This window comes from Arachis hypogaea, chromosome 16, assembly GCF_003086295.3.
Source record: "Arachis hypogaea cultivar Tifrunner chromosome 16, arahy.Tifrunner.gnm2.J5K5, whole genome shotgun sequence".
NCBI classification, from domain to species: domain Eukaryota; kingdom Viridiplantae; phylum Streptophyta; class Magnoliopsida; order Fabales; family Fabaceae; genus Arachis; species Arachis hypogaea.
Window position 1 is genome coordinate 36,369,527 of NC_092051.1, and position 26,969 is coordinate 36,396,495.

Here is a 26,969-nt window from a genome sequence, read left to right on the forward strand (position 1 = left end):
GCAAGCATGTAGAAAATGCATATGATGAATGTCTGTCCTATTGGCTGTGATATCACATGTCGGTTATAGTGCCAACCTGACACATCCTTTCGGATATAGCCTTTCTGCCACGCCTGGGATATAGGCCCTGCACACTCATGTAGCAGAGAATCTGCCACGCCAGGGATATAGACCCTGCACACTTATGCAGCAGAGAGGGTTATCAATCATCACCATATTCTCATCTCAAACTTTTCTCAACTCTCAAGTCTCAACATTTCAGGGATATAGTGTCTGACACACTCTTGTAGTAGAGAAAACTGTCACGCTAGGGATATAGTGTCCTGCACACTCTTTCAACAACCAACAAGTTCATTCCTCTCCGAGACCCACGCTCATCATAACCATCATCAGTTCTTAATTTCACAAGTTATCATCACCCCAAAGCTCTCAAACCATCACCAATATAGTACTCCGCCTACTCACTCACAACTTCAGAAACCTAAGTCTCCGTCTTCCAAACTTATACAAAAAATTACCAATTTAATTCGCTAACCCATCTCTAATAATATTAAGGCCAAATTACTAGTTAGAAATCTTAAACAGTAGATAAAGAAGTTTGGAAAGCTAGAGAACCCTTGAAAAGTGAAGAAAAATTATTTTTCAGTAAAACAGGAGCTGTGCATACGCACGCCCAATGTGTTACTTACGCCAAGTAAAACAGCGTCTGTGCGTACACACACCCCTCTGTGTGTATGCACACACCAAGTTTTGGCCCATTCCGCGTACGCATGCATGTGCCGCGTACGCGGGAAAGCTAGGCAGACACGCACGTCTGCATATGAAGGGGTCCGCGTACGCATGTATATTAGATTCCAGAAAAAGTTAAGTTACAGAAATTTCAGTTTTAGACCCCAAACTTTAAACTTTCATAACTTCATCTACAAAACTCCATTTTTCTCAAACTTTATATTATTTTAAAGCTCTTGAAATAATCTTTAATTTAAAATATAAATAATTCAATTTCAATGTTTGAGACTCAAGTTATGATCCGTCAAAGTTCACTAAAAATTAAGTTTTACACAAAAACATCAAAGTTCTCTAGTTTCCAAATTCCAAAACCAAACCAAACCAAAATATACTCAATTTCATCACAAAACACTACCACATACTACACTTTACCATTCCATTATACTTCAATCAATTCAACCTCTATTTCACTCAATCTTTTTACCGTAATTCAACAAAATCACTAATTCCCAACTCAAGATCTCAATCATCAATAATTTGCACAATTTTACTCATCATACACATCATTCATCATATCTCACCACAAATCCTTATAATTATCATTATTCAATCTCAATCTCAATAATCAACACCATTCACCAACACAACATCATAATTCATCAGTCATTATACTCATCAATAATCATCATCTACCAACATATATGTATTATCACATGAAAACTCATTCAACTTCCCTCCAAATCATCATCAAGCATAACATGTACATACAAATAATCATACAACCACATCATTCAAACCTATCTTAAATGCCACTAGTCTAAGTGTCCAGAAACATTACATATTACATAAAGAAAACCGAAACCATACCTTGGCTGATTCCCACACAACTCAAAACACCAAGCTCAAACTCAAGGCTCCAAAACCATCAAACTCACTCCAACAAACATCAAACCTCAATCTAACATCATATAACATACAAAAATATCACTAGGGCTAACCCAAAACATCAAACTACAAGAGTTTGAAGAGACTTACCTTAACCAACGAGATTAGAGATAAAATCCAACAATATTCCAAAGCTAGATTACCTCTAAACAAACAAAATCATAAAATCTACTCAAGAATTAGAACCAAAAATACAAAAATGCTAGGACAGGAAACTGGAGTGAGAGTTTAGGGTTTTCACCTACAAAGCTTAGTTAGAAATGATGGGCTCAGCAAGAGCTTCGCGTGGCCACAAACGGCTTGTTAATCGGAGCTCCGTAGCTCAAGTTATGGCTAAAAGAAGGAGGAGATAAATAGTATTCTTCCCTCTCTTCTCTTCTTTTTAATCTATCTGAGTTCTCTCTCTCTCTCTCTCTCTCTCTCTCTCTCTCTCTCTCTCTCTTCACATTAAAATGAGCTGAAAGCTCATTAATAGGGCACATATATGTTGGACTTTGGGTCCGATTTAGGCCCAGTCCAACCCATTAACGTTTTTGGTGCGTTTGACCTAACTTTGGGCTAAAACCTTTAAGATTAGCACCCGGTTTTCGATTCTAAATTATTTTTGTCCTTTCAAAATAATAAAGTCAATTTTCAAAATCTTATTTTTTTCAATACGCGGTACCCGTCAGATTAGAGCCGGTATTGCCGGCTTAAGTGCCGATACGCATTTTTACAAAAATTTTTCGTGAAATATACATTTTTCCACTCAGAAAAATTCATTGAATTCAAATTTCACATTTATATTTTAAAAAGAACATTTTTATATTTTTAAACATATTTCTAGCAATTAAATTATTATTTTATTAAAGCGGTTATTCTAGTTCTTACATTATGTTATAGCCCTTTGTTTAGATCTATTATGTTATGGAACCTTTTTTTAAGTGTGTTACATTATGGATCCTTCCTTAGCTACTGTGGTATATCCATTGAGACAATATTATGATTATGATTATCCTTACTAATGAAGACAATGTTATGATATACGAGTTTATATAAACATCACCATAATGCATTTTTTAGCAACCCATTAGACATAACGTACAATTGCATGTTGAATTAAACACAAACAAATTAGAATAGATCATCTCATTAATAAATTCAGTTCATCATTACTTATCAACTCATTCAATCTCAAAAGTCTATCAGGACCTTAAGAACGACATAACACAACATCACTACTAGCTTTACTTGAACAAACATATGATTAAAAGTGATCCACCAATGACAGTAGCCAATATTATTTCAATAAATATGTACATCAACATCATTTTCATTGCTGTAACTTCAATTTCCAAGATGCCTACTCTCCATGATACATTCACCCTCCATTCATCATAATCACTGACAACGTCTACATTAGTTTCTGCATCTGCCTTTCCACCACCTTCTGCCGCTCTTTCATACTCATCATCATCAACCCATCTAAAGTAATTGCTGTGGCTTCCCTTCTACAATTTTTAAAGAAATCAACATTAACAACCCAAAAGTAGACAACATGATGGACAATGATGAAAATTTTTATTTGAACTAACTCACCTAGTATTTTGCACAAGTATGGAACAACTTATCTAGATTCTCTGGTGTCCCAAATTTTTTTATCAAAGTATTCAACCTACAAAAGCATGTTTGGTCCCTGATCTTCCTCCTCCATCACATAGAAGAGCTGGAACCATGGCTACCATGAGATTGACATGGCAAGTCACCACCACGACCACTGTTTCCTAACCCCATCATCACAGCGACTTAACAAATTTACCTACTAACAAATGTACAAGGTAATCTCATTGGAAAAGTGGAGTTATTTATGCTTAAGATTGGCATTAGGGCTCTAACATTGGATTAATTTGGGTTAATGTAACATACTTATCTTGTCAACATCAACATGGCTAACGTTTAGGGTGTGCCACACTGTTAGTTAACGTTCCACATCAGCCACTAAGATGATGGAAGAATGATCTCTACCAATGCAATTATCTTTCGGAGATCAAAATAGAGATCAAGTGATCTTTCAGAGACGAATTTGATTATTAACTCATTTAGGCCCTATCTCAAAAAAAAAGTTACAATTTTCAAAACATATTTTTTTTTTACTTTTTCCTTTTTCTTTTTTTTTATTTCTTTGTTTATTATGTTTTCCTACTTTTTAAATATATTTTATTTTACATTCCTACTCCTATATATATGATCCAAGCTATGTGACTTGTTTTTAAAATAAAGATGGTTTCTTTGGAGTTAAGCCTCAAAGTAGTCTCTGAAACTACACTCGAGCTTTAAAGTGGTTCTGAAGTTAATAGTTACTCAAATTTGTCCTCGAAGTTACACTCCAAGACTCATAATAGTCCTTAAGACACTTTTCGTTCATTGAAAAGCTGAGTTGGACTATTCCTGCCATATAATAACTAGCTGACATGACAAACAAAACTTAATTTTTGTAATTTGGTCCCTTTTCCCTTTTAAAACTCTAATCCCCAAATGATCTCCAACTCCCGCAAGGGCGACACCTTCTGGTCTTTAAAGTAATATCTGTCATTCCCTTCCCGTTCCTTCCAGCTCTTCTCTTTCGGAAACGGAGCTTCGTCTACACCAGTAGTGCAACTCGCTTCTTCCAACATGGAAGCTTTTGAATCCTACTTCCGCTTCTGTTGAAGGCTAGGCTCCAATGGCTGGTTCACCCCAGTGCTCTTCAGTTTTGAGGAAGGTTCAGTTAGAGGATTTTGGAGTCGTAAGAGGATCGTGTTTTTTACTCGATACATGATCCGTTTCCACAAACTTGATGTTTGTTGTATTACTACTTTTCCTACCTTGCAATATTCATATTCATTTTCATATGAATAGTGTTAACTTTTAATTTTGATATTAAAGTAATTTGAATTTGGTGTTAGTATTGCTTATTTTGGGTGGTGATTGGTGAACTTCAGGTCTAGCTTCTAATTCTCCCAAATGAACTTTAGGGTTTTTGGCTATTGACTATTGATTCTCCTATTGCTACTACTCACAGAAAATTTGCACATTTAAGCCAAGTGAAAGTTTGGAAAAGAGGAAAAACTAGAGCAAGGTCTTCTCCTATGTTCTCAGGGCATGCCCTAGTGAAGCCTCCAGTAAGGGAGGAGAGAGTGGTGGTTAAGGGGGAGAGGAGGTACTACTATAAGTGCAACGCGAGTTTGCCATTAAGATACTACAAGGTTTTGGAGAAGCTAGAAAATAAGAACTTTAATGAAAAAAAATTATGTATATCTCTGATGATGATGAAGATAATGTTTTTGGAAAAGGTAATGATGTGGGGAATGTGGGGAATGATGGGATGGTTCTTCAGGGGAACGTCAATAATGGAAGGGTGGATTTGCATTGGAATTGCCACAATAATAATGGGAGTAACAACAAATGGGAAGGGGAATACGAGAGTGAAGACGGTGGCAAGGAAAATGGTTGGGAACAGGATGATGAGGAAGAAGCATGGAGTGTTTCTTAATAATGATAATGATTTAGGTTTAAATACAATTTGAAGATAATTTGGGAATTAAGGTTTTAAAAAGGGAAAGTGACCAAATTGCAAAAGTAAAGTTTCATTCACCACATCAGCTAGTCATTACAGTGCCAGCGTTATAGAAATAGTCCAGCTCAACTTTTCGATAGCAAACGATAGATCACTCTGAGGACAAATTTAAGTAACTATTAATTTCAGGGTCCACTTTGAGACTTAATTTGATTTCCTTGTAAACTTTTATTTATATTTTTGTGTTATATTGTATTATAAATATTGTTGTTATTTTAAATTTGTTTGTTGAAAATTATGTTGAAATTGGTATTTTTTTAATTCTTCGTAGTAATTTGATTACGAACATCATGATGAACAATTCTATTGATGCCAAGAATTTAGAAAAAGATTGTGAAAATTTATATTATAATTTGACTATCTTTTATTTGCATTTGTATTAGGATTTTTTGTAAATAAATAAAATAAATATTTTAATTATGAATATACGTTAATTTGAGGGTATTAATGGATTTTAATTAAAAGAGATAAGGCACGAACACGTGACAATGTATCACGTTTACAAACGTGATACGTGGGAAATAACTATTTAGTAATATCTCATTTATAGATATGGCGATACTTATCTTGTTTACACTATAAATGAGATACGTGAGAATAAAAATCATACACAATAAATGGGATAGAATACGATAAAAATCAACCTCTTATAAAAGGATCAGAAAATTGTTGATATTCCTCAGAAATATCTCAATTCTTCTTCCTCTTTTGTTTTTGTTCAAAAAAACTTAGCAAAAATGTCTAGTGGTAGTGGTTTCTATGTTGTGATGGTGTATCCTAACTATTAGATGAGAAACAGTGACAGCGGAATTATATTTAAGTGTGAGAGTCCTGTGCTGTTCCGAACTCGAAGAACAAATTCGTTGTTTGAGTTAAAGAGTATGATATTGACGCACGTCAATAGTGGGGAGAGAAAAGTGGTTGGTAGAGTTAGGTATAGGATGCTAGCACCGATGGAGATTGGTGTATTTTGGTTTCGTCTATTCTGGGTCGATGGCGATGAGCATGTGCGCCTAATGTTTGACGTGCATGGTAGAATTATGGTTGAACAAGTGACAGAGCTTTCTACAGAGATTCGTGATGTTGTTGGTGGTAGTGCTAGCAGCTCGAACTTTATATTGGATGACCCTCCACTCACACCATGACTGTTGCACTATGCTAGTCAAGTGCAAGACATGGACGTTGAGGATGATTAATCCGACGAAGTGTACATTGCCGATAGCCATGAAAGTGGATCCTTTGACGATGAAAATGACGATGAGTTCATACCTGAGATTCTTGTTGGTGGATCAGTTCGATACCTTTAGCCTGCTTCGCATCTAATTCCAGAGTTATCATCTGTACCCAGCTACTACCATACATTGGATTTGGATGCGATACACGAGGAAACTCTATATTCGAATATGGGGGCCGACGATTACAACACCGATAGTGGTGTGGAGTTTCGGATTGGTCACAAATTCAGGAGCAGAGAGGGAGTGCTGCAAGGCGTGAAGAATTATAGCATTCAGAAAAGTGCCGAGTATCGAGTAGTCGAGTCAGATCGGTTAAAGTACCATGTACGTTGGCGGCAATTTATGGATGGTTGTCCTTGGAGTTTCTGTGTTGCCCTCCGACAGAATCTGGGATATTGATGAGTGTTATTGTATCTTAATTCGTTGTTTTCTTCGTCATTCTTATTTTGGTTAGATTTTAATTTGACTATATTTAAAATGGTTAGGGAGGTGCGTTGTCTGGCCCCACGATGTCATAGGATTACCGACCGTAGGACAGCAACCTCATATGCAGAATCATCCTGCCACTCATACAGTCTAGTCCATTAGTGACCATTCCTGTTCTACAAAGTATAGTAAGACAAAGCTATCACTTCAAGCCGTCGTACAGGAAGGTTTGGATGGCAAAACAAAAGGCAATTGCGCAGATATATGGTGATTGGGAAGAGTCGTACAAGGTGCTGCGGTTGCTCCAAACATTGCAGAGTTGTCACCCTGGCACGGTATGTGACATTAGTGCATACCGTATTATGATGGCCACTTGATGGTGCGCGATTGCGATTAGTTCGATAAGGTGTTCTGGTCATACCCTCCCTAGATTGAAGCTTTCAAGCATTGTAAGCCGTTCATCTCCGTAGATGGCATGCACTTGTATGGCGAATATGGTGGAGTGTTGCTAATTACAGTTGCACAAGATGGTAACAGTAACATTCTCCATGTTGCCTTCGCCATTGTTGAGTCTGAGAGTACGGATTCATGGTCCTTCTTCCTTACAATCTAAGATGCCATGTGACACCACAAGAAGGGCTACTGATTATATTTGATAGATCCCAAGCAATCAAGGCTGCACATAAAGCTGATGACAGCCTTTGGAAGCCTCCTAGGGCGTTCCATGCGTATTGTGTCAGGCACATGGCTGTGAACTTCATGTCTTGGTTCATGTCAGCCGAGGGCAAGCAGTATCTCATAATGCTGCATACAGTCCTAGGAATGCTGGGTACGAACGGTACATGGATGCTCTAAGGACGTTATCACGTGAGATGGCTGACTGGGCCAGTAGATTTAATAAGGAAATATGGTTGCAACATTGTGATGGTGGACGTCGGTTTGGGGACATGACAACTAACCTATTTGAGTGCATCAACGTAGTTCTGAAGGGTACAAGATATCTATCCATTTCAGCTATTGTTAGATGCATGTACGAGAGATTGTAGTAGTTGTTCGTCTGGAAGGGTAGGGAGGTGCAGGCTCAAATGGCAGCGAGTAATCGGTATTCACAGTGGCTGCAGGCTGTGGTTGAAAAGAATAAACAGGGTATTCAGAAGATGCGAGTTACACATTGCAATAGGAGGGCTTTGGTTTTTTGGGTATAGGAATTAGAGCCATTTGAGGGTTAGAGCCAGAGTTCATTCCGTTTTTGATTGAGCTCGGGGACATGCGACTGCAAACTTTTCCATTCACTTCATTTCTACTATTGTCATGCATTTGCTGCTTGTGCTGCTTCCAGCTTCGAGTGGGGGTCATATGTTCATCTAGTCTACCTTCAAGAGTCTGAGCTCAAGGTTTACGAGGTAGAGTTTCCCCCGATCCTTGACGAGAAGCTTTGGCCAGAGTGGCACGGGGCATGTTTGCGCCCTAATCCAGCCATGTGTAGAAAGGCAACCGGAAGACCAATTTTTACGAGGTTTCGTAGCGATATAGACGAGGTGGACTGCCAAGACAAACGGTGCAGGCTATGCCGGCAAACAGGCCATACTCGGAGGGGTTGTCTGAATCAAGCCATAGAGGATTCTTAGCAATCGCATAACTTGTGCCACATTTCATATGTACTAGAACCATGCTATTCATTTGAGGTTACGTTATATATCATTGTTATTTTGTTTTATTTAGCAATCGAACTGCCTATGTTTTATGTTCTATTACGATAATTTGCACACATAACCCTAATCAAGGCATGGATAGTAACTAAAAAAATTCATTAAACAAGGTACATAAAATAAAGACAGAAGAAATAAAGGAGCACATCATCACTATAATGTAAAATTTTGGTACAAAATACTGTACTTTGGAGTAATACAGGATAAACTACTAATTAATCTAATAACATGTATTGCTAATCATGGATGCTAGTCCCTAGGATAATGAAGGCGATGCCTAGTGCCATAAGGGGGAGGCTGGGTCTGGCGAGGTAGTCTGCGGCCTCACGGGTCCTGAGGAGCTGGTGGTGGTGGAAGGGCCACTACATATGACGGTGGCGGAGGAGGCTGTGGAAAGTACGGGTGTGCATGAATCATGATCAATCGCTTGTGTTTGAAAATGTGGTGGTGGTGGTGTATACTGAGGTGAGGGAGGTAATCAATGTGAGGTAGTCATCAGTCGGCCGTAGTCAATGGAAGGCGGTGTAGCATACTGAGACCTCGGCCAGAGATCTGGTCCGTAGGAGGAGTGAGCACCCGGGGACATCTGAGGCACCTAAATCGAGGTAGTCACTTCTGGGACAGAGAAAGGTACACCATAAGTGGCACCATGCTCTCTGGTCGTGTGGAACTGCTCTGCATCCGCTACATGGTCTACTGGTCAGCCGTCTGAACCTAAAATACCTCGTCAAACTGTATCTCATTCACTATGGATCTCTCCTAAACGCTGGATGAGGCACCAAGGTCCACCCAGCCAGGTGGATTTGTGAAAGGGTCATCATGATGCACATAAGAGCCTGGTTCTGGTGGTGGTGGTCCTGGTGGTGCTGGTGCTGGTGCTGGTCGGGGGGGGGGGGGTCATCCGCATCCTCGGGTATATCGCCGACATCCTCCTGCTGGACATAATCTGCCTCCTCCTCGGATTCAACGTGTAGCCTTTCCTTACGGGGTCTGACGTGCTCTCATCGAGGCATTGCAGCTCCTCCGAGGTCCCTCCTACCCCTCTCCCTCCTGGCAGGTCTTCGAATGTCTGGTCGCACCTCCCTGGCATGCCTACAGTGATCAGGTACATCTCGTGGAAGGTGGAGACATCCTTGGGCTGACTAGGTGTGGGCTGGACGTCATCAGGGAGGGTCGAAAGTCTGGGGTCATCAAGCACATCCTTCCCAGACAGATGTCTGACCCGACAGGCCTACTGGTACCAGACTCAGTACTCCTGTATCGGCCTGTTGTCGGCGGTAGGCTGAATGGAGATCATGTGGCCCTCCTCAAACCAGGCTCTGAAACCATCATACCACTCCTAAAGGCGAGTAGGCCGCCACACATCCTCTCCCCATCCAGTAGTGGTCAGAAACTTGTCGACATTAACCAAACCGCTAGGAACTGGCTGCTCACCTCTAAACTGTCGTTTCAACCGATGGGCCTGGTGAAACTCCATAATATTGAAGCATACCAGGGGGACAACAGACAACCAAGTCTTCCACTCCCCACCGGACCTCACTCAATCCAAAATAATGTCATTCAATCTAGGATCGACATACGACATCCACCGAAATTGCATAACTAAGTGGCATAGGCTCATCAGAAGTAGTTTATACGATAATTGTACTCAAATGTTTCATATTAAAGTAAGGAAAAAATAAAGGTATACCTCGTCCAAATGCAGTCGATCTAGCGCCGTACGCCAATGGAGGACTCTCTGTGCATAGTGGTCCCTAATCTGTTGGGTCATCCCGATCAACCTGTTAACATACGCAGTAATCAAATTGTGTCAATCCGTGTAGGTAAAACTTGAATTGAATAAATAAAAATTGACAAGAACATTAAACGATAACAATTGCCTCACTACTAGAGGAAAGGTCATAATCTGCCTCTCCAGTGGACACCACTGTGGAATCCTGTGGTATATCCACGAGACTAGCAGCGGTGTACATCCGGCTATGTCCGTGGTGTCACAATGTGCTGCATGGCACAAGGAGTGGTACATCCATGCAAGCACAGCGGACCCCCATGATAGACCGCTACACCTCCCGAAGTCGGCCAACAGTGGAAACCATTTGATATGCACCTGATTGTTGGATTGTCGGTCATCAGGTAACCACCGATCAGTAGTATGATGTAACACTTAGTGTACTATCGGAGGGTGGTTGGATCCGTGGTACTCGGAGGCATGTGGCAGACTCTGTCCTGAAGTCATGTCATCTTAATGCTAAACGACTTCTTTCTTTGGGCACCTTGCTATGGACCATGGGGGTTTGGCACCCAAGAGCTCCTCCACGTACTCCCATGTCAGTCGCTGGTACCAAGTCTGGAAGTCATGCAGGCACCCACCCATTGGCTCCCCGTGTGTGTGTAGTCCGAGGTGGTACGCAATGTCCTGTAGGGTGATGTTGCACTCACCCCATGACTGGTGGAAAGTGTGGCTCTCTGGACGCCAGAGCTCCACGAATGCAGTGATTTGGGAGTTGTCAAACACAAAGTCCCTGAGCTGCACCTTGTCGCCAAACCCAACCTCCCTCAGATAAGGGACGACGACGTCCGAGGGTGCAAGTGTGTGACTAACCCGCCTAGGTAGTAACAGGCGAGGCCTCTGTTTAAAAGAAAAAATTTTATAAAGATTCGATTCCAAACTAAGTTCTCTAGTATGTCCAAATCTATTCTAACAAATCTAAAATGCAACTCAGATAAACATCACAACATAATGAATAGGTTACAAAACCAATACTTAAAAATCCTCTCCCAATTTAAAGAAAATGTTAACTAATAAATATATTTAATTACTAATCAAATCAAAGTAGTTAGTTATCTAACTTTCACTCTAAGTAAATTACACACCTAACTCATGTTACTAACTTGCCAACTAACCTAAATTGTGTTACCTCAATATCATCCAGTCTACTCATGTATTAAAACACTAACTCTGTAAAAGCTCTCCAAATAAAATCGCATACACTTAATAATTTAAATAATAAAGATAACACTAACTTCATAGTCGATAGCTCCCGCAATGTGCCAACTAGCGTTGAGGCGGTTGATGTCAGGGTCTCGTGCGTCTGTGCGTGCGTCTCTGCGTACCATAACTTCTGGGAAACTAAAAAATATAAACAAAATGGTGCCAGAAAGAGAGAAATGAGAGAAATGTGGGGTTAGGGGTGCTGCGAACGACTTCCATTAATACCCTCAAATTAACGTATATTTGTAATTAAAATATTTATTTTATTTATTTAAAAAAATCCTTTGTATTATGATTAAAGTTTTACTTATTACTTTTATTAAATTAATTTTAATTAATTTTACTAAAATAAAAGTTAGGCGAGCTAATTGGTGGCATCACCAATCTCTCATAAAACGAGACAAACTAACATTTTAAATCTGATTTATTTTGACGGATTATGCCGGCCTGCCCTATTTTTTGGACAAGTCTTTGACGGGACAGGATGAGACAAACTACCCACTTTGACACCCCTTCTTCGTGCAACAGTAGAACCTCTGATGGAGTATGTAAATTGCATCAAATTCAAAAGGAAGCAAACCGAAGGGAACGGGAGATTCTGTTGATTTATTTTGGGTGGAAGAATCAATCATCAGTTATGACTAATTAATCCTGTTGCAAATTTATTGATTGCTGTTTGGTCTGTACAACAAAGATCCGTAACTACACTAGTCAAAGAAAAAATCCTACTTATCTTTGCAACTAATCAATCCTTCTTATGATTAATCATAGATAAATGAAAATGCTCACGAACCTAAATTTTTCATAGTTGATCTGTGCTTATTTTAATGCTTTATCCCTTGTTTAGACTACCAGTAACAAATTTCATTGAATTGATAAATGATATAAAGATTTTAATAAACTTGCCTAAACATTGAAACCACCTTTCAACGGTTCAACCCAAACATAACATTCGGCAAATTTTGAACTCCTATAGGTAATAATGATTCTATCTCCTAGACATCGTTTCTTCATAATTAATCCCCAACATTATCTTTTCTGTTCTCAACTAAATTATACAATTGCTATAAAGCACTTCACTTTTATCTCCTTGTAAACTCATGCAAAGCCTAAGTACAGCCACTTACTCTAGCTAATCGTGATGAGAATAATCCATAGTTTCACCGTTGCGAAGGTGAAGAGCAAGTGAATCCCCACTATTCTTGCCCTCTCTACCTACTACTGAAAATTGGCCACTAGCTCTGATTAAAATACTCATCATACTACATTTTTTTCTGAAACCAGTTGCAAAACTTAGTGCTACTCCATCTTTCCAATAGTCCACATTTCTCATCAAGTATATACACTGTCAAATAAAACCTATAAAGAAATTCCAATTTGTTTTTTCAAGGAAAAATAAAAGAAACTATCCTAGCAGTGGGTTCTTGTAATAACAAACCGCTGTATAAGCCAAATAAATTGAAGAGCCTTCTGCTGTACCAAGACCACCCAAGACATTCATCGAATAGATTTAAAAAATTGGAACCATCTTCATCCATTATTGTACAAAGAAATAGTGGAAGGAATGTACCAATTCATGCTTACATCAGTGTGACAGAATCAGATAACAAGACTTCAAGATTACAATATAACTTCCGAATAATTCTAATCCAAAGTTAATATACAAACCTTAATTGCAAAAAATATCTGGAAACAAGAACCAACGTCTCCTATGTCAGTATTCACATAATATAAAAATACATTCAATATGCCGAGGCCACTTACTAAACCTCCAACAGCATTGAAAACACACGACAACCACGCAAGAATCAATAGACTCTACCTACTCTGGACCTTGCATAGGAACCATCATATGTTGACCCTGAGATAGAAGGTCCAAAATAAAGTGAGAATTACTGTCATGTAAATTGATTATTTGTGCTAATAAAAATTCCTTAAACCAAATAAGATGCAACATACGAACCAGAGGAAAAGAAAAAAGAGAAATACAAAAGATTATATAAATAATTACATGCTAAATTATCCCACGTTGAGTAAAAATAGACTAAATTTGGTACTCATTACTCAAACAGTTAATCATGAGAGACTCCCACCCCATAGAACTACATGAACACTACTCTCAACCATTCATGTCTTCAGAGAGCCAGCTAATGGAAATAAAGCAGAAGCTGGAAACGAGCAAAAGCAAGGAATGGGCTATGAAGGATAAAAAAAAGTCACCTGAAGTGGCTAATCAGTTTGCACCATAGTATATGCAAACTTCATTAAGGACAATATTATATCTGACATCAAGTAATACTCAATTCAATCCACAAGACTCTACCAACAAAATAGCTTATTCTTGTTTGGTTGGCCAATTGCCCTATGGGCTTGAGTAACGTAGCTAAAACATCCACATAAAACCAACTAAATAGAGTTTATTTTGAAATTACACCACCTCTTAGCCCTTTAATAAGAGTTTTCTTTTTTTAAGCACCATAAAAACCAAGCCAAATATTAAAGAATAACTTTCAATTTTTATATCTATGAAAAACTATTTTGTTTTAAAAAAAGAAAGTCCTTAGAAAGGAAGTCTTTGAGAAATCCAGCATTCACAATATTCGTTAAATTTTGATGAATAGGAAATCATATAGCATAAGATACTAATATCAACTTAGACCCACAATTCGCCAGCAGCAATAATCTTTTAACACAACCTAGAAAGAATTTCCCAAGTATTGTTACTTGTTAAAGAAAGCCAAGTTAAACTAGCTAAGCATCTCCCTCAGAAAATTTGTACCATAACAACATGAGCAAGGAATGAAGCTCCAATTATTCAAGAAGAAAATAGTAAAAAAGGAAAAGAATAAAAATTTGTTTCCTCTTTTGATAAAACAGGAAATGAAAACAAAAACCACCACAAATCCTTAAGTATTTTTAACTTTATCCTATCTATACAAAAATCATTATCTGAAACTTACTTTTGCCATAAACAAAAACACATCAATTATTATAAAGTAATACTTTGAAAATCAAATATCTCATAAGTTAAACCAAACATACAAAACACTAATCAACATTATAGTCCAAACTAATGATTAATGTGCTGATGCCAATAGCATCACCATTATCTGAATTGCTAATTTTGTAAAAGAAATTTAAATAATATAAGATCCAGAGCAGCTTTCAGCAACTCATGGTGCCCCAACCAAGTCTAGAGAAAACTACCCTTCAAAGATGGACCACGCATTAAATAATCCAAGTCCATAAAAAGAAAACCTAGAAAGTAGACAACCCATAAACCAGACAACTTTTCATCAAGGACTTTAATGAGTGCATTGATATGTGCTACCAACCAAAAGTAGCCACCTCGCAGTCAAGAATTATCAGGCATTAATTCTAAGATAGACTGTTTCAGTGACCAGTATCTCTTATGATATGAAATCAAAATGGTAATAAAACCAATATTTGTGGAAAATTTCAACAAAATTCTCTTCAAACCTATAACATTATGTGAATGGAAGTATCAACAACTCATGGATTGCTTTTCTGTCCAGAAGAATATTGTTTATGCCTCTCAGGTGATACCCAATCTTAATTATAATTACGAAATTTGTTACTAAAGATCATACTAGAAATTATTACATGCATACTAGATTTCGATCTATGTTAAGGGTTTTGAACATAAAGGAGAACTAATCTGGATTGCTAAATTTGGCGAACTTACTTTTCAAAGCATATTGAATATAAGAGGGAAAAAGAATGCTGGAGAGTAAAGGGTGGGGAAAAGCTTTCACTACAGCTGTATTGTGTGATACAAGGCAGGGAACTGAGAGAATAGCTGACAGAGGCCTCAGAAAGGAAGAGATAGAGCCCAAGAAAACCATATTAAGCCATTCCAGCTAGAAGATATACCAATGATACTTATGATACAAAATAAATAAAGTCTCATATTTGAAGTGGGTTGATGGGTTTTGATTTGCTCAGGTACTATAAGATTTTTACAATTCACTTATTACTGAAAAGAAAACTATTAGTTCTAAGTTTCTTACACCGTATCTATTATTAATAATGTATTAACATTAATATACACCCTTAGTAACATATTCAGTAACTTCGCAATTAGCACCCTGCATAACAGCAACATAAAGTTTCATGATCTACTAACTACAATCTTGATGTTTGATGTTGATGTTTGACAGTCAATTTATTGCAGTTTCAAATCAGTTTGAAGAGCAAGCAGAGCATCATCATTTATCAGCATTCAACAAGAGTACATGACAGTGCAGAAGCACAGAAGAAAACCGTATACAACATTATACAGAGTAGTATTACCTGAGGGTTAGTGTAATTAACGCCTTGTGAGAAAGAACCTTGATGAGCAAGCTGTAAATTTCACAACAAACCATGACAACATCAGAACTCAGAAGTTTTGACATTCCAGCGATACAACAAGCATAGCAAGTATATTATGTGCTTGTGTGTATTCCACCTGAACATTAGGACTTGGTTGAACCTCTTTCTTAGCAGAAGCGTCTCCACCCTTTGCTGAACCCTTGGTGTCACCCTAAAACACCACAAGTTCAAAAATAAATAAGTAAATAAAATTAAAAAGCGAACAGATATCAATCCAAAGGAAGAAATATTGATATTACCTCCATCTGCAGCATTCCCAATCAACCACGGTCAAATCCATATCACCGAAGGGGGGTTGCACCATGAGTGAAGAACAAAGTTAGACAGTAGGAAAATCAAAACGTGCCATATAGCAACATCTTTACATGACCCCGTACGCGTGTTCCTCAGAACAGAGCTTCTTGGGGACCAGATAAACTTCGCAAGTAAACCGAAGGTAAAAAAAAGAAAGCTGTAAATTCAGAATTACCTCTCTGTATCTTGTGAGGTAAATCTTCAAGGGATCAATATAATCCTCGAAACCGAGAGTCGCCATTGCCCAGAGCAAATCATCACCGTTAATAGTCTTCCTCTTCTCTCTCTGGCACTTATCAGAGGCCCTACATCATTCAACACCCTCGCAATTAAAGTACAAAAGAAAAATTAAATTAAATTAACAGTGAAACAAAAGAAAAAAAGAAAAAAAAAGTACTCGCTGGTGATGAAGCTGATAAACTCGGAGACGCATTCCTGAACAGTTTCTTTGGCATCCTTGGCGATTTTTCCGTTGGCGGGAAGCGCCTTCTTCATGATGCGGCTGATGTTAGCGATGGGAAGGAACCTGTCCTGCTCCCTTATGTTGGAGCGAGGGCTATGGTCACCGCTCTCGTGGCTTCCGCCGCCTGGGCTCGCCGGACCGTCGGCCATGATCGCCGGAACCCTAATCTGAGAAACGAATCGGATAACACGAAAGACATGGTGAAAACTATGAAAAACGAAATAGGAAACAGAAAAAAAAAGAGTAGAAGAAAACCCTAGGTGCGAGGTGGACGCGAAACCCTAAAGAGAGAAAGAGAGAGGGAAAGGGACGATGATGGTTGTGGTGGATGATTATGACTGTGATAAACTGAAATACCTGGTTTGGGTGCTGGGAAATGTTTATGGAATTTTTGTATTTGGCGGGAGAGAGATCCGGTGAGAAATGGGAGAGGAATCGGACGCTGGAGAAGAAAGGAAGAAGGAAACGATTGAGATCAGAGAATGAAGCCTATCACCACCGTCCGTTTTCTTTATATTGCCCTCCCTTTTCGCTTTTTCCCTTCTTCCCCCCTTCCTTCTCTTTTTATTTTCTCTCTCCTCTATCTTTTCTATTTTTTTTTTTAATAATTATTGTTGTTTTCTTTAACTTTTCTTGTATTAACTTTCAAGATTCAACTGCCCCTGCCTAAAAAATTTATTACTGGCATTTACTTGTAGTACTTATTTTTAATTTATTACTGATCATGTGTGGTGTGTTCAACAATACTTTATTTTCATGATGAATAAATGATGGACTTAATTTAAACAGATTAGTAAAGAATTAATGACTTCAAACATATAAGATGCAAATAGAAAAATATAAAATGAAATGATTTTTTAATTAAAAAAAAGTTTTCATATTTCAAGATGTTATTGTGCTGGAAATTTTATTATATTTTATTTTATTTTATTTTTGATGAGGTGTTTGATTTGACCACGTGTTGTGCCTGCTGTGTGCCTTTTGGCTTTTAGGTTTGGCGGTGGTTTATATTGGTTGTATGGTTTTGATAACCACAGCTTTTGTATATTTGTGGAAAGAAAAAAGTGACGGTTCTTTACAGTGACCTTGTGTAAGTTGTGTTTCAGTTAACGCTAGTCAATTTTCAGAATTAAAATTTAAAACAAGCAGTTAACTTTTTATTTATTTTTTTACACAGTTCCAGTTTAAATCAGCCTTGAGATTCCCAGTTTCACAAACATAACTAAACCAACTATGATTTCTTTTGGCGTGTTTCTTGTGCAAAAATTGTTCATGAACTCCGATTATATGTATGTGCTTCTCTTCTGCTTTAATCTTTTTCCATGGCCAAAAGCGTTTTTACTTCTATAAAACTTGTTTACTTGTACAATGAAAGAATTGTGGTTACAAAATTGACCCTTCCGAAGATTATTGAATGAAATTTATTTAAATAGTTGTATTGTATATATTCCCTGCTTCTTTGGTCCGTAACTCAAGTATGAGATTCTACAATGGCTACAACCTTACTCCAGAAGGAGGAATACGATTCTGTCTGGCTTGATGCCCTGCAAACACGTAGCAAATCAAGAATGAAAAGTGTCCATTTACATGTAAAAACAATGTAGCAGCTACTTTATTTGGCAATTCAGTTAAATAAATACGACGTCATTGATGCATTTCCTTCTAATCCAGAACGCATTATCACTCGAATATACATAATACATACACATTGTTGTTTTGGAGGAATCAATCCTGGACCAAATATGAACAAACTAAAGGCCTCCCCCACACAGGAAAGCAAGGATAGAAAAATCAAATAAGACAGAAATAAATAACTTGTAAAAATCAATAGATTTATCTTGCGGTTGGGCGTGCAATGGATTCATCAATTGAGAGGTAACTCTCAGTGGCACCTAGATCCATTGAACCTATGTTCACGGAAGAGTGGAAAGAATTTCTTGACAAGCCACGTGAATTGCTTTCAGCCTCTCTCTCAATAGCTATTGCATCTTGGATCTCCTTCAGAACTTCAGAAATCGATGGCCTCATATATCCATGAGGTTGAACACACATCAATGCTTTCTCTGCTATTTTCCACATTGATTGTAGGTCGTAATCATTCCTTAGCATGGGGTCAATAATTCCTTGTATGTCACCACTCTCAATGTGAAATTTTGCCTGTGAAACATACAAGTTAAACAATCAACACAAATTTAGTTCGTGTTTCCTTTGTAATCTTGTATTATCATCTAATCAAATATTGATGTTTATATGACTTTAAAAATAGTAAATAGATTAATAAAATACATTTTCACAATGACAACATATCATTACATCTTTGTGTAAAGTTTCTCTACTCAGAACAATATATATATATATATATATATATATATATATATATATATATATATATATATATATAGAAATTAAATCCATATAACATGATATGGAAAGGCTTAACATCTGCATAGTTTATTCAAAATGTTCCTTAGCTTGTCACACTCAATATTTTCCAGTATTTTATAAGTTTACACATTCAATCTAATGCATGTTATTTTGATTTTTCAATGTTGTATATGTAAATACTGCACATATTATTTCAAAAGGGTAAAGTGTTGTTTTGGTCCTCAACGTTTGGGGTGAATTTTATTTTGGTCCTTAACTTTTTAATCGTCCTATTTTTATTCCAAAACGTTTAAAATAGTATCAATGTTATCCCACCGTCAAATCTCTCACTAACAATTAATGAAATTAATGTACTGTTAATAATATTTTTGTTAAAGCTACGGTTGCTTAACTCCTTCTCCTACCTTCACCTCCTCAACAAGCCCAAATCCTATTTTCCTACTCCCTTCTTCTTCTTTCTTTTACACTAAACTCCCTTCTTCTTTCTTTTACATTATTCAGTGTAAAAGAAAGAAGAAGGGAATAGAAAAATAGGATTTAGGTTTGTTGAGAGGGTAAATGTGGGAGGGGGAATTAAACAAACGTAGCTTAACAAAAACATTATTAATAATAGTACATCAATTTTCGTTTAGTGTTAGTGAATGATTTGACGTTATTAATAATAGTACATCAATTTTCGTTTAGTGTTAGTAAATGATTTGACGGTGGGATAATATTGATGTCATTTTAAAAGTTTTGAGATGAAAATAGGATTATTAAAACGTTAGGAATCAAAATAGGATTTACTCTAAATATTGAGGACCAACACAGTACTTTACCCATTTCAAAATTATGCTTATAGAGAAATTTAAACTCACCCACTGGACTATGTTTCGGCAGTTAACACCAAAGTTTTCATTTGATATTGCTTCTTGTCCAGATATGAGTTCAAGAAGAATTACACCAAAACTATAAACATCGCTCTTGTCAGTCAGTTGCTGGGAGATATAGTACCTATTCAAGAAAAGTTTACATGACAATCCTGAAGTAATTGGGACCTTAGACACAACCAGATAATTAGTTATCCAAAACTAAACACACAAATTTATGGAAAATAGATGAAGGCCTTACTCAGGATCAAGATATCCTACTGTCCCCCGAACTATGCTAGAAACATGGGAAACGCCATCAACAGCAAGTTTTGAAAGACCAAAATCTGAGACCTTAGCTCTCATTTGCTTGTCAAGAAGAATATTGCTGCTTTTTACATCTCTATGGATAACAACAGGAACACAACCCGTATGAAGGTATTCAATCCCTGAACAAACAAATAAATAAAACAATTAATGTCATTATGAAATGGTTGTCTTATCAGAGAAGGACCACTCAACCGAAACTTCAAAGAAAAAGTTAAAAGTATTGTTATAATGCTATCTTAATTATGGATACACTAGCATTATAATTTGTAACCTTTTGCAGCATCTTCTGCAACCTCAAGCCGCTTAATCCAATTGATACTCCGTCCATGCGTTAATGGACCTACAAGAAGTCAGAGATAATTCAACATATGGACTTATATGCTCCTTGATAGAGTCATGTAGGCTTACCATAGAGATGTTCCTTGAGAGTTCCATTGTGCATGAATTCATAAATGAGCATGCTACTATCTTCCTCCCGGCAATACCCAAGAAGCTGTACCAAATTTCTGTGATGTATTCTTGAAAGAAGTGTCACCTGGATCAAAGGAAAATATCAACTATAATATTGTTTTGGTAAAGGACATAAAACATAATATGAATATCGTTTCAATGACAACAGATTTTAGTAAGAACATTCAGCTAATTTTATCTACATTACCAAATGAAGCATCACAAAAATATAATGTCTCTAAAGCAAAATAGCAAATATGAATTATTATTTATTAGAGAAGCCTATTAATGCAGGAGGGATACCTCATTGGAGAACTCTCGCTTGCCTTGATAGGAATTATTGGTCAAAACTTTTACAGCTATCTCTTTTCCATCTTTCAGTTTCCCGTAGTACACAACTCCAAAACCACCAGAACCAATCTTTTTCTCAAAATTATTTGTGGCATTTAAAATTTCGGAAAAACTGAAGCAGTGAGCAGTTTCTGCAGGATCATCATTTTTCCAGGAAGCCAGCTTTTGAGTAGGGAGAGAAGAGTTGTGATCTATTAACAATATAAAGAAATAAATCATGTCGTACAAACTCAGATATATGACAGACACAACAAAAATATCTTCATTTTGGAATCCTACCTTGCTCAAAATACCTTCTATTTCCTTTACGCATAAACAAGTAAGATATAATAGTGGCCAATAATAGAACAGAAGCCCCCACTGTGGAACCAATAATAACATACGTTTTGCCCTCTATTCTTTTCCCCGTGTGAAGATTAATGTTTCCAGAGTAGCTGTTGAATACGGAAATAACAAGATAGTTCATCATGCTATTTTAAAAGTATTCACTTTATGGTTTCTTCTGTAAATGTTGCATGGTTTCACCATCAGAGAAAAATAAAATGTTGCACTTATTTATCTTGTTTCAGTAGGCAAGTTAAAGCAGTACTCACTCTAAAACCAAATCTTTGCTCAGAAGAGCAGATGGTATTGTTCCAGATAACAAATTATTTTGCACATACCTGTGAAAATCATAATTAATAAATATATCAAATAATAATTGAACAAGTTTGAAGGATAGTCACTTGAGCATTAAGCATACATGACTGCAGTATTTTCTCAGATATTTAACATAACAACTTACAGTTTTCTAGTTAGCTTACATTTCTCCTAAATTTGGAAGGTTCAGCAGAGATGTTGGGAGGACACCCGTCAACTGATTGTTCTCAAGATGACTGCAAGAGGAAAAACGTTACAGTTAATCGAATGCTACATTACATAGCAATAGCATGACTGTGGAAAGAAGTTATCAACAATTACATGATCTTTAAGTCCATGCACCCAGTAAAATCTGGTATTGGGCCAGTTAACATGTTTCCATCAAGCCATCTGCATCCATGAAATAAATCATTCCACTACACGAGGTAAGCGATGAACCAAACGTAAGACACAAAGTATTCATTCCCAGAAAAATTAGATATAAACTTACAGTTCAACTAGACCAGTCAATTTGGTGATATCCAAAGGAACATTTCCAGTCAGGTTTTTACCGGACAATAAGCTGCCACCACCATGAACATAAATTAATTATTAGAAGACCACTTCAACTCTATTTTGAAACATGCAATGGAACATTCTTTATAGAAGCAAACTGCTTTCTTATTTCTTTTTCTTTGTTTTTCTTTTCCTTTGATAAAGACAGAGAATGAATCCACAACAAAATGAAAATAAATAAGTAAAAAATAAAAATAAATAAATAAAAAACTTACACTGAAACTACTTTTGGTTGTGGATCTGAATTACAGCGGATCCATGACCATGGAACAGGTAGACAAGGGTCCCCTCCCTCTTGTGCCCAATCTGCCGAAGGGTAGTGTGACAATACACTAGAAACAGCTGCTACTGAAAAACATGTCCAAGTACAAAAAATTTTTAATACTTCAAGAGAGAGTGGGGTAGAAGATGAAAAGGAAGATAAACTAAAGCAATTTGCAATGCAAAAGACATACTTAAACTACATAATTGCAAGTTTGTCAAACATCATATCATAGTAGCTTCTTCTTAGCAGACTTACAATCAATAGAGCCATCATTTTTCTCCAAATATTTATTTATCTCCATTGCATTTAGGAGAGGACCCTTGGAAGAATCAGAGGTCTTGCCAAATCTAAAAGAAAGCACAAAGGGCAGGGATATGTTGTTAAATCCTGGTTCATAGAGGCGATATTTTCCCTGAGCATTTTCTTCAATATTTACAACAGCCTTGCTAATATCAGGCTGGCCTGGAAGTACTAGCCTAAATTTTCTGGAATCATTTGGACCCAAATCTTCAATTTCTGCACAATAAGAGAATGCCCAACCAGTACCAGGAAAACCATCCAAGTTCAACCGGTAAGTTAGAGACCCATTTGTGCCAACTACTGCTGTCTGCATCACTTTCACTGGGGGTATTTCGTCTCTGTTAACATCAATTGGTACTTCGGTAGAGATTTTCTTGGTACCATCAGCAACATCAACAAGAAAATTTGCTTTCTTCACAGAATCTGACTCCCATATTCTATCAAAAGGATCATCAGGATACCTGAAATGCAAATACAAAGCGTTTTAAATTAGAGGAAGAGTATGCATGTACTCATGTAAATATTTAGTGTTAGAATACGTGAAGGAGTACTTTATATGAAGAAAGTTGCAAACAAGCAACCTTCATGGTTTTCTCTAGTAAAAATGACAATAAACTAGTCATTATGAATATCCATAATAGAGTCTTCCAATTTTATATTGAAGTTGTTTTAACAGTTGGAATGGAACCATTTGATTGATTGATCTATGTCATACACACACATATGAATAAAAATATTGTTAGCAGATAATTTATAAAAGAACAGACTTTGAAGCAATATATGGAATGGACTAAGGTTAGGACAATTACCTGATTGGAGCATCACTTTCTGCTCCAAAATTTATCCGTGCAGAGACACTGAGGTAAAATTGTTCCTCATATTGTGTATAATAAACTGAACCATTGAATTGCCGGAGCTCAAGTGTAGATATGAACGGCTGCCCTGTTGTGGCGTTCGATAAGCACACACTCACAGCAGAACTTGAGGCCAAAAATATAAGCTCTCTCATTTCTATAAGGTTAGCATCTGATATAACAATGGTAGACCAATGTGTAGCCCCAACAGAAATGTCAAATTTAGGATAAACATTGTTATTATCAAAGTTCCCATACAGGAATGCGGCCCTCAGTAGGTACCTTGTCCTGCTCACAACATCAAGTGTGTAGCAGTATTTCTTGGTATCAGCAGGGAAGTGTCTAAGCGTGGTGTACTGCCGCCGTGTCTCGTTCGCAACTGATATGGTGCTTACTTCTCCATAAGGAAGCTTATCATCAGGGCTCCATTTAAGACCAATCTCATCAGTGAAATTTTCTGAACCTCCACAGTCCAAACTTACAAAACCTGCTTAGGATGAAATATGTCGTCACTGAATAATAGCCTAGATGGACGAAATTGCAATTATAAATCCAATTCCAAGCTCTAATAATTAATGAACACTTAAAAAACAACAAGACAAATCGCATAGTATATGAAAAATCCACAACATTAATTGTTATTAAGTAGTATTGTAAAAAGCTTATAAAAAAAATTCACAGAATCTGAATCAAAAGCAGAGTTTAGATCTCAAATCTTCAGTCCCATGCTGAACAAAATCTTAGATCACATGATAGACATGGAATAGAAGAAGATTAAGTAGCTCTATTAAGCTTTAACTAAACAATAACACGAAGCATCGGTTTCTATGAGCTGATTCAGCTGAAGAAGCTTATGGAAAGAAGAGAAAGCGAAGAGATCATAAAAAAGAAGAAGAAAGAAACATATACCTTGCATCTGAGCGGAAGAGGAGGAAAGCGGGAGAAGTAGAAGTGAGAGAGAGAAGAGGAAGAGCGCTCCGTTCTCCTCCATTGTTATAAATAACTGAAGCTTTCGGTGTGAGAACTGAGATAGAGAGAAGCATAAAAATGGCGGAACCCGACGGAGTAAGCTCACATTCTCACTCGGTCACAGTCTCAGTAGTAGCCTGTAGCAGAAGCAGACCGTGCCAGTATATAGAATGTTCGTATCTCGAATCTGCTCTATAAATAATGGAAGGAATGTCCTTACTACTACACAACAAACAAAAGATACGTTGTTTTTTAATATTTTACAAATTTGAATATTTTATTCTAATAAAATAGTATTAATTATTTACTTTCCTAGTCTCCGTCTCGTAATAACTCACCAAAAATTACATCAACTACAACTAATAATATGACTTCAATCTTAATTTAATATTATTTTTTTTCCTTTTTTTTTTTGACCGGTAGTTTAATATTAATATTTGATATAGTGTCACTTTTTTCAGAGCACTACTCAGTGTTATACAATCGGTAGTGGTGCTTTGGTGGTGGGTATTGGCACTTATCAGACTAAAGTAGAGAGGTTGCAACTTTTGAAGTTTTGAGAGTTGACGGGCGTTTTGGTAGTGCGTGCGTCGGGCCCACACAAAGTCAAGTTTGTGCCCCTATGGCCCTATCTGCCTTATACTGAAATTATTTTCTGTGTTTGCAGAATAATAAGAATACGTTCCAAAATTACGGTTTAGACGTGATTTATGAAAGAAATTTTGTTATCCCAAACTGGCTATTTGCGATTTTATAGAGGAAACACATGCAAGGATGAAGCTACTTTATGGAATCGTGGTTGCGAGTTGCTACACTTGCTAGTAGCTCTTATTAGTTATTACTGTCGTAAGAGACGAGGGAAGTTAGGTAGCGTTTGTTTTCGGAAGTAGGACACGGAGACATGGATAACACTTGTTTAAAAAGTGTTTGGAAGCAGAGACATGGACAGTGGACATATTATTTTTGAGACAGTTTTTTATATTTTTGTGTCCACTCTTTTACGAAGGACAATGATGGACACAGAATTTGAAAGAGTGGACACGGACAATTTTATAAATTTTGTTTTTTTTTTTTTCACTATTACCCCTTCTTATTTTTCCTATTGCGTTGTTCAGAGATACTTTTTTCTTCCTGTTCTTTCTCTATCTCTTTCTTTTCCAGGTACTCTCTCCTTTCTGTAGAATTTTTTATTGGGGGCAGATAATTCTTTTCTTTTTATCGTTTTACTTCAATACCATTTTAACCTTATATTATATTATTTGATTTGTAATAAAAATAATAACAAAAATAATTAATCTTAAAACTTTTGAAAGATAAATATTAGCAAAAGTAAAATTAATCTTTTAAAATGCTAAAAAATAATTTATAAATTGTAATTGATTTTATATAATTTAAAGAAAAATCAGTTTTTTATAAAGAAAAATCAGTTTTTAGATTAAAAAAATTAGTTTTTTTAAAATAAAAATAGATTTTTATATGCAAAAACTAATTATTTTTTCATGTAAAAATGGATTTTTTTTAAAATTAATTTTTTATTTAAAATTAATTTGGCTTATTAACTTAAACAAAATTTTTTATTAATCAAATTCAAATTCATTTTTTTGTTAATCTTAACCATATGTATTCCTACATATTAATAATAAATTTTAAAATAAAATAACTATATTTATAAATTTTATTTTAATATAAATACTAATATATTTTTTTATTAAAATTTTTTGCCTCTTCAAATATTTTTTTCAAGTTCCGTCTGTACTCCTACGTACTCTCATTTTTTATTAAATTAATTTGTATTGATGTAGAAAATTTGGAATCACATGGCTATTTTAGTCATTTCATATAATATTTTAGTCTTGTCCATGTGCATCCAAACATAATACTAGACATTACATTAGTGTCTTGTCCATCGTATCCAAATACAATACACAAAAGATAATTTTTAGTGTCTCCGTCCTATTGTCTCCGTTTCAGTGTCATGTTCTGTCCTGTCTCTAAAAACAAACACAGCCTTACTTCTTTCTTAACATAATTAATCTACTAGATTTAATCAATTCAACCGTTGGGGACTTGGGGTCAAAATAATACTTTACCTTAATATTAATTTATTAAAGTATGAAGATTGTTTTATGCAATTATGTTTACTTTTATATTTATAATATGATATTTTAGTATATTATTTAAATTTTATTACACAGAGTATTTTAAACATGTCGTATCCAAATTTTTTAAAAAAGAATATA

The 26,969-nt window shown here is 36.4% G+C and overlaps 3 protein-coding genes across 3 annotated transcripts; 1 reads left to right on the forward strand and 2 right to left on the reverse strand.

Annotated features, from left to right (window-relative positions):
* The first annotated feature begins 6,672 nt into the window (after nucleotides 1–6,672).
* LOC140180103 (uncharacterized) lies at nucleotides 6,673–8,558 on the forward strand. Its single transcript, XM_072220500.1, has 5 exons — nucleotides 6,673–6,828; nucleotides 7,143–7,265; nucleotides 7,361–7,521; nucleotides 7,709–7,972; nucleotides 8,270–8,558. Exons 1-5 carry the CDS (start codon nucleotides 6,673–6,675, stop codon nucleotides 8,556–8,558), a joined length of 993 nt encoding a protein of 330 aa, XP_072076601.1.
* A 4,578-nt stretch (nucleotides 8,559–13,136) lies between these two features.
* Nucleotides 13,137–17,354, reverse strand: LOC112759048 (nuclear transcription factor Y subunit B-10). Its single transcript, XM_072220234.1, has 6 exons — nucleotides 17,141–17,354; nucleotides 16,718–16,950; nucleotides 16,496–16,625; nucleotides 16,103–16,177; nucleotides 15,946–15,996; nucleotides 13,137–13,492 (listed from the first exon to the last, which is right to left on the reverse strand). The coding sequence occupies exons 2-6, from the start codon at nucleotides 16,930–16,932 to the stop codon at nucleotides 13,454–13,456; spliced, it is 510 nt and encodes a 169-aa protein (XP_072076335.1). The 5' UTR covers nucleotides 16,933–16,950; nucleotides 17,141–17,354; the 3' UTR covers nucleotides 13,137–13,453.
* A 1,057-nt stretch (nucleotides 17,355–18,411) lies between these two features.
* On the reverse strand, nucleotides 18,412–25,086 carry LOC112759049 (probable LRR receptor-like serine/threonine-protein kinase At1g67720). Its single transcript, XM_025807868.2, has 15 exons — nucleotides 24,670–25,086; nucleotides 23,716–24,247; nucleotides 22,862–23,367; nucleotides 22,557–22,689; nucleotides 22,277–22,348; nucleotides 22,108–22,176; nucleotides 21,951–22,022; nucleotides 21,741–21,809; nucleotides 21,427–21,581; nucleotides 21,100–21,338; nucleotides 20,755–20,881; nucleotides 20,618–20,686; nucleotides 20,279–20,465; nucleotides 20,026–20,161; nucleotides 18,412–18,940 (listed from the first exon to the last, which is right to left on the reverse strand). Exons 1-15 carry the CDS (start codon nucleotides 24,749–24,751, stop codon nucleotides 18,617–18,619), a joined length of 2,772 nt encoding a protein of 923 aa, XP_025663653.1. The 5' UTR covers nucleotides 24,752–25,086; the 3' UTR covers nucleotides 18,412–18,616.
* Between the last annotated feature and the right edge of the window lie 1,883 nt (nucleotides 25,087–26,969).

What these genes read in the sequence shown, in the direction of transcription:
- LOC112759049 (XM_025807868.2), bottom strand. Translation starts at nt 24,751, where the DNA reads ATGGAGGAGAACGGAGCGCTCTTCCTCTTCTCTCTCTCACTTCTACTT. An exon ending in TTGACTGGTCTAGTTGAACT is followed by an intron (nt 22,177 to 22,276) that starts GTAAGTTTATAT and finishes TCATGGATGCAG; the next exon opens with ATGGCTTGATGGAAACATGT. An exon ending in AGCGAGAGTTCTCCAATGAG is followed by an intron (nt 20,882 to 21,099) that starts GTATCCCTCCTG and finishes CCTTTGATCCAG; the next exon opens with GTGACACTTCTTTCAAGAAT.
- LOC112759048 (XM_072220234.1), bottom strand. Translation starts at nt 16,932, where the DNA reads ATGGCCGACGGTCCGGCGAGCCCAGGCGGCGGAAGCCACGAGAGCGGT. An exon ending in AACCAAGTCCTAATGTTCAG is followed by an intron (nt 15,997 to 16,102) that starts GTGGAATACACA and finishes TGAAATTTACAG; the next exon opens with CTTGCTCATCAAGGTTCTTT. An exon ending in TTAATTACACTAACCCTCAG is followed by an intron (nt 13,493 to 15,945) that starts GTAATACTACTC and finishes CTTCTATCTCAG; the next exon opens with GGTCAACATATGATGGTTCC.
- LOC140180103 (XM_072220500.1), top strand. Translation starts at nt 6,673, where the DNA reads ATGGGGGCCGACGATTACAACACCGATAGTGGTGTGGAGTTTCGGATT. An exon ending in TCTGAGAGTACGGATTCATG is followed by an intron (nt 7,522 to 7,708) that starts GTCCTTCTTCCT and finishes GGTTCATGTCAG; the next exon opens with CCGAGGGCAAGCAGTATCTC. An exon ending in AGATGCATGTACGAGAGATT is followed by an intron (nt 7,973 to 8,269) that starts GTAGTAGTTGTT and finishes TGCTGCTTCCAG; the next exon opens with CTTCGAGTGGGGGTCATATG.